Below are 7,819 nucleotides of genomic sequence, written 5' to 3' on the forward strand. Positions count from 1 at the left end.
TGTTTTTTTGTTTTGTGATGGTTGTTCATGAGTCCCTTGTTTGTTCTGAACAGTTAAACTGAGCACTGTTCCTCAGAAAAATCCTCCATGTCCTGCAGATTCTTCCATTTTCCAGCATATTTGAACCCTTTCCAGCAGTGACTGTATGATTTTGAGATCCATCTTTTCACACTGAGGACAATTGAGGGACTCAAACCCAACTATTAGAAAAGGTTCAAACATTCACTGATGCTCCAGAAGGAAACACAATGCATTAAGAACTTTTGAACAGGATGAAGATTTTTCTTATTTTGCTGAAATATAATTTTTTCCCATTTAGTACTGCCCTTCGGAAGCAACAGAAGATACTTGCATGTTTCCCAGAAGACAAATTAAGTACAATTTACCTTGATCTTCAAGCTCTTAATGCACCGTGTTTCCTTCTGGAGCATCAGTGAATGTTTGAACCTTTGTTTAAACATTTATTGTTCAGAGTATTATTTATAAAATAAAAATGTAGAAAATAGAATAGAATTTTCGTTTCATGCCTTGAAGCCTTAACTGGGTAAAAATCTTGAAACTTGTCAGCAAAAAAAGTGATATTTTACCAATATTTTTTCCGTTTTAATTTCAAAAGATCAGATATTTATTTGTGAGATTGTAAAATGTTTACTTGTGAGATTTAAATGCATTATGCTCATTCCTTAACTATACAGAACTATACAGGCACAATGTCATTCACAAACCTCAAAATCATATATATTTATCAACAATTTCTCTTTTTCCCCCTCATTTGTTTTCTGTTAAAGACGCAGAAGACGAGTTTTTCGAAGGAAGTCAGATGACTCATGACACAATCGGTAAGTCATTTAATCAAACATTTAAATAAGACGTTTTTCTTCCACACATATCAGACTGGAGTGCCTGCTTTTATATCAGTTTCAATTTTTATCTTGCTTTATCATTTATATGGACTTATTCAATTATTATTATTATTATTATTATTAGAGATTGTAGGCATTTTAATGAAGCTAAAGTACATGTCTTAAAACAAAATTGATCATTAAAAAGTTAATGAAAAATAAAAGTAAAAATTGTAATAAATCTAATATATTTGAATCAATGAATCGTCAGGAGCCACAGGTTTGAATTGTGTGTTGCCTGTATGTGCTTTTTTTTTTACTTTCAGAGTGAATGTAGCTGCTGATTTGCATTTTATGAATCACCAAGAACCACGGTTTCAGATAAAAAATCTTCTTTACTGTTCTACTGAAGAAAATAGTCACCTACATCTTGAATGGCCTGAGGGTGAGTACATTAACAGCAAATTTGCATTTTTGGGCGAACTATCCTGTTAAAACGATGAGGAAAAAACACTTAAAATATCTTCTTTTATGTTCCACAGATGAAAGAAAGTTCTGTAGGTTTGTAATTGTTATTTTTGGATGAAGGATCTTTTAAATCGGTGCTCAAAGATTCAAAGGTTTTGGTTCAGTCTTGTTTTTCAGCATCATCTGCGCTGACCAGCACTTCCTTCGGTCTGTAGCGATGGCTCGTGTTTTCATAAATCACGTCTTCTGATGCCGGTGAGGACGTGTCCGTGATCTTTGCTGTCATGTCTGGTTTTTTGGGCTCTGTCTCATTTGTTGAGGTGTTGTTCTCTGCGTCTGCGGCTCCTGCAGGACGCTGTCGGACCGCAGCGTATTCACTGGTCAGCGAGGCGATGCCCCTGATCTCTCCTGACGGCGGGTCAGCGTTTGTGAAGTCGATGGAGGAATAATGAAGAGATTCAGGTGCACTCGGTGCCGCGGATGACAGCATGCCTTTATTGGCGTAAACAATCTCACTGTCATTATCCAGAGAAACGGCCTGATGGAGAAGAAACGGCAAAATGAGTGAAAAAGATCTGCTGCACGACTGTCTGTAATTGAGGATGAATAACTCACTGTTTGAGTCAGAATGAGTCCAGATCTGTCGTCTTGTCTGGATTGTGAAGGTTTTTCTTTCCTTCTTCTGAAAAACATGTTTTCAGATCTTAGAAAAATTTATGCTTATATAAAATCTCAATCAGAATCACAAATCCTCCTTGTGATGAAGCTAAAAGCAGGTAAAGTCTCATCAGAACAATGTGTGATCCAGGATTAATATAGTTAACTAAAACTAAAACCAAAACCATAAAAAAAAAAAGTGTTTTGAAGTCTAAAGTCTATATTTGATTTCAGCTAGTTTCTGAAGCAACAATTTCACTTAGTTTAAACTGACGAACTGAAATAAAAAACTGACATAAAAATAAATAATAAAAAAGAAACTATATAGACACAAACATGCACACACATATATATGTATATATATATATATATAACCAAAAACTACTAAAAATGACAAAAACAAAATTACTAAAACATTACAATTTAATATAATATAAAAAATATAAAGTGATTAAAAATATTAATAAAAACTCAGTATCTTAGTGATACTAAAATAACACTGATTCGATATTAAGTTTAAAGATAAAATATTTTAACTGTACTAAATAGCAATAAAAAGCAAAAAATACACAAAATTACTAAAACTTTAGATTTTATTTTTTATACTTTTTCACTTGTTTTAGTAATTTTGTTGTGTTTTTGTAATCTTTATTAGTTTAAATGTATATAGTTTTTTAAGTTCATTTTAGTTTAATTAGTCATTGCAGTACTTTTTTATTTCAGTTAACATTTATTTGCTTTATAAGTAATTTTATTTATAAGTTTAAGTACCAAAAAAAGTTTTTTTTTTTTGTATAATGACCCTGTTTTATGCTTTATACTTTTGAAATAATTTACAATACCGGTAATAGTTGAAAAATATATGTATATAGATGTAGTTTAGCTTTATCTCATCATACATTACACCAATTTTGTGATTATCATGTTTTCTTCTTTGTTCCCACCGTTCATAGCAGAGCATCACGATGCACACGATCATCATCACTGACGCACCGACAGCAGCTCCGAGCAGCACCGACGGATGATGGAAACCTGGAAAACAGTGTTTTGTTGCTCAGAGGTTGGTCTTTCATAGTTCAGGAGATCTCACTGAAACTCATTTAACAATCTCAGATGTGAAATTGACATTATTACATACTGAACTTTTTAAAAGTGTACTTAATAATTCATTTATTTTTTTTATAAGTCATTAATAATTTATTATCTGCAAGTAGTTTTTTCAGTACAATTAAGCTACTTCGTTTTCACATGGATAAAGATATCATTTGTGATCTTTCTTGCTGATCAGATAAAGCTGTTGTTGTGTTTCTCACGTACGTGTTGTGGTGGTGGGACGGCCTGAAACTGTTGGCTGCCGCTGCCGTGTTTGTTTGTGCTGAAACACTGCAGGACGTCCGTGTCTGTGAGGGACTGATGGATGTTCAGGATGCTCTTCACTCCTGTGCTTCCTAACGTCTCCTCACTGATGGAGGTTTCTGTAGAGTTAGCGAGCACATGTCCGGACAGACGCCACTCTAGTGTAGGGCAGGGATTCCCATGAGCCTCACAGACACACGCCATTACACTGCTTCGGCTGCAAGAGCTGGAGATTTTGGGTGCAACTGAAAGAGAAAATATAATTGTTGTGATACAGAAGATCTTGATGGTCTCTACAGTGTAAAACATGTTCAGAATTTGAATGATAAAACACTAAAAATACCATGGTAAAAAAAACATGTTAACAGCAAGTTCCCTAAGAAATCTAACAGGATATTTAATGTATTTAAATTTGTATTTACACATCTGTAATGATAAAGCTGCTATTTAGTACAATATAATCATTTAAAATGACATATTGAATTAGTATTTAGTATTCATTATCACTGAGATACTGTCATAGTTTTTATTAATATTTTCAGTTTTTAATATAATCAGTTTTTTATATATATTTTTCATTTTAAAGCTTCTTTAATTTTGTTGTGTTTTTGTCATTTTTAGACGTTTTTGTTTGTTAATATATGTCTCTAGATTTTATAAATTTTTAATGGTCTGTAAAGTGTAAAAAAAAACATGTTCTTAATTTTAATGGTAAAACACTAGAAATGTCACGGTAAAACCATGTTAATTGGTTAAAAGCAAGTTCCCTTCCTGTGAAACATAATAAATCTAACAGGACATTTCAAAATAAATACTGTTAGAAGTGAAAAAGAGCAAGTCATCCTGTTTAAATTTATTTTATTTTATTTTATTTATAATTCAGTCTTTTATGGTGGTTGTCAGTATATTATAAGAAAACAACAAAACATATTTTAGTATTTCAGTAAGTTGGTATATTAACATTATTTTATTCTGTAAATTTAAGTTCAGTTCACTGTAGATGAATACAAATGTGTTCATGACAAAAATAGAAGAAAAAAACATAACCTAGAGCTAATAGTTTCCTAAAGTAGAAAAGAGGAACAAACCACAATTATTAAGTTAGGGTTAGTTCCGTCTACAAAGCGCCACACTGGTGAAAATGCCATTATTGTGCTGAAGAACTCATTTTACTCTTCTGACTACAGTAGTACTCAGTTATAAAAAGTCTTCACCCAAAAATGAACATTCTGTCATTTACTCACCAAACCTGTATGACTTTATTTCAAAAAGATATTTTGAAGAATGTTGGGAACAACATTGGACCCCATTGACTTCCATTGTATGAATGAAAAGATACTGAGACATTTCTCAAAATACCTTTCTCAGAAAAGTAAGGAAGTCATGCAGGTTTGGAATGAGGGCGATAAACGTTGACAATTTTAATTTTTATGTGCAAACATTATTTTGATTATTTTGAGCTCTGTTAACATAATAATGTTGATTTGTTTATGCTACAAATTATTAACTCGGTGTAGTTTGTTGGTTGAACATAATTTCATTAGAAGTTGTCATGATTCAAATTATTGATGCAAATTTTTGCATAACCTTTTTTGCCAAAACATTGTTTAATGTGCGCAGCATCTAATGTTGTCGGTTGCCACAGAAAATCATTTAGACTCGTGCCCCAGTGTTTGATCACTGCAATGGCTTTATTTTAAATTTAAGTATTTGGAATATTTGTATGAGTAGAGACTCGTAATACTCACACTGGACGTCCAGCAGCACTGATGAGTTCTGTGTGCCGTGTTTGTTCTCAGCTGTACAGTAGTATCGTCCGCTGTGTGTCGGGTCGGTGTTGTTGATGGTCAGGTTTGGTCCGGTCTGAACTGGATTCAGAGGTCTTTCAGTGTCTCTGTACCAGGTGTAGTTCAAGATTTTTACATGAGAATACAGAACAATACAAAAGATTTTAAAAAACAGGACATGCTTATCTTGAACATGTTTCAAACCTTAACGTTTCAGACTCTCAAAACTACAGGAGTAAGTGTAAGCTTGACTGTGTTGTGTGTAAATGACTTACCAGAGAATAGAGTTGAAGACGACAGAAATCCTCTCAGAGCTCTAGCTAATGCTTCTACACTGAACGGAGGGAGAACTGTGTGTGAAAACGGCACAATTTAGCTCATATTAGAGATTCACCACTTCCTCTTTAGTCAGAACTCAGTAACAGTAGCCAGGCTGAGAAATCTATGCTAATCAGTATGAAGCTTATTCAATGTTCAACACATTTCTTTATATCTGCTTGAAACAAATCTTGTGAGATCCAGTGTTCAATGTTCATGTTGATAATAATTCTCCATATTCAGGAATACATGTTGAATCACAATAAAAACGCAATCCAAGAACACTATTTGCAGGAAACATATGAATTTTCTTTTCGACTTTTGGATTTCTTATTTGAGATATTATACTGTATATCAACATTGTGTTACGGTAATATTTCTCATGTTCTGAATTGAGTTTAACAGTTTACTTCAAAAAAGGAACATTTTCTTGCCCAAGACACTGACAGAAGCTGAAAGCAGAAGAGATTTCAGCAAAACACTGCTGTCTGTATGTAAGGTGTCTGTGTCTGTAAAGTCAGCAATACGAGCTGCTCACTTCTACAGCCATATACTTAGGCCTGTATAGTAAGTGATGCTGTAAACATTTTCAATTCAATTCAAGTTTATTTGTATAGCGCCTTCACGATGCAAATCATTGCAAAGCAGCTTTTCAGAAAATTAAAGTTTCTACATTATATTTAGTAATATAACATAGTGGTGATAGTCAGATAGTGGTGACTATCTCAAGTTGATGTCCATATGGCAGAAATGTACGGTAAAAATCAAGCGGTTATTTAATGTCATGAAATCAAACAGACAGTGACCCACTATTAACAGCAATGATTATATTTTGCGATCAAACTTGTAGCAAAATTTGGTTGTTTTGTATGTTGTCTGAGGGGTTGGCATCATCTGAGGTCTTCTGAGGGGTTGGCATCATCTCTTCTCAGGTGTTCGGTCATCTCAGGTCTTTGTAAGGGTTGGATCCAGACTGAAGCTTGTGTAATTCCTAGTTGGCATCCCGTGGCAGAAACAGAGAAGGAAATAGAGAAAAATGAGCATAGCTGCTGTTCCAACTAAGCAAAAAATGATGTGTTTAACCCAAGCAAAAGAGTGTTAATGTGCATTTGATCAGATATAACTGCAGTCCAAGGTTATGAGATACATTATGTGAATGCTTGGCCAAAGAGATGTGTCTTTAATCTAGATTTAAACAGAGAGAGTGTGTCTGAACCCCGAACGTTATCAGGAAGGCTATTCCAGAGTTTGGGAGCCAAATGTGAAAAAGCTCTACCTCCTTTACTGGACTTTGCTATCCTAGGTACTACCAAGAGTCCAGATTTTTGCGACCTTAGGGAGCGTGATGGATTGAAGCGAGATAGAAGACTAGTTAGGTACGCAGGAACTAAACTATTTAGGGCCTTAAAAGTAAGTAGTAATATTTTGTAACTGATACGGAACTTAATAGGTAGCCAGTGCAGAGACTGTAAAATTGGGGTAATATCATATTTTTTTGACCTGGTAAGGACTCTAGCCTCTGCATTTTGGACTACCTGTAGCTTGTTTATTGAAGATGCAGGACAACCACCTAGCAGCGCATTACAATAGTCCAGTCTAGAGGTCATGAACGCATGAACTAGCTTTTCTGCATCAGAAACAGGTAACATATTTCGTAACTTGGCAATGTTTCTAAGATGGAAGAATGCTGTTTTGTAACATGGGAAATATGATTTATTGAAGTTGATGTCTAATATAACACCCAAATTTTTGACTGCAGAAGGTATTTTGTTACACAATTTGTTGCACAAATACATTGTACAGCTTTAGAGGACTTGGAATATAGCACAGAATTCATATGGACTACTTTTATGGTGTTTCTTTGTGGAGATGTGGCCACAATGATCATTGCATAAATATTCTTCAGAAAATCTCCTTTTACATTTCGCATAAAAACAAACTAACAAAACGTACGTTTGGCACAGCATGAGGCTGAATAAATAATGACCAAATTTTCATTTTCTGGATGAACTATTTTTTGTATTTATTAGTTTCTTTAACAGGGACAATGCAGTATAACATTGCTACAATTGCAAGCAGCCGATGCTCCACATATAGGCTTCTAGCCAAAGGCTAATTTGCCCAAACTATGCTTTAGAAATGGCATGAGACTAAGGTTCTACCTGTTTTTTTTAAAAAAACAAAAGCCTTAACAATCTGTCTGATTAGAACTCGTACCTTGGACAATCTGAAGAGATGAATAAATGTAGTTTCTTCAATCATGTTTTTCATTTATTACAGACAGTTCCTGGGCCAGATTTGGTTTATTTAAACCTCACGTGAATAGCACTGATTCCTCAATCAGAACCCCTGCTCTCGACGACTTTCTCAATGCTGAACTAAAAAAAAAAA

At 34.1% G+C, this 7,819-nt stretch overlaps 1 protein-coding gene across 1 annotated transcript in view; it reads right to left on the reverse strand.

Moving 5' to 3' along the window:
* Positions 1-1,395: 1,395 nt before the first annotated feature.
* The window catches only part of LOC107707086 (hemicentin-2-like), a 21,212-nt gene continuing 14,788 nt past the window's right edge, over positions 1,396-7,819 (reverse strand). The window contains exons 9-14 of the mRNA XM_016510970.1: positions 5,386-5,460; positions 5,072-5,296; positions 3,281-3,568; positions 2,912-2,999; positions 1,926-1,992; positions 1,396-1,848 (exon numbers count right to left, since the gene is read on the reverse strand). Coding sequence (XP_016366456.1) covers positions 1,471-1,848; positions 1,926-1,992; positions 2,912-2,999; positions 3,281-3,568; positions 5,072-5,296; positions 5,386-5,460 — 1,121 coding nt within the window. The 3' untranslated portion in view covers positions 1,396-1,470. The remainder of the gene's footprint in view (positions 1,849-1,925; positions 1,993-2,911; positions 3,000-3,280; positions 3,569-5,071; positions 5,297-5,385; positions 5,461-7,819) is intronic.

Source organism: Sinocyclocheilus rhinocerous, unplaced genomic scaffold (assembly GCF_001515625.1).
Source record: "Sinocyclocheilus rhinocerous isolate Xijiao unplaced genomic scaffold, SAMN03320098_v1.1 scaffold2160, whole genome shotgun sequence".
Classification (NCBI taxonomy): domain Eukaryota; kingdom Metazoa; phylum Chordata; class Actinopteri; order Cypriniformes; family Cyprinidae; genus Sinocyclocheilus; species Sinocyclocheilus rhinocerous.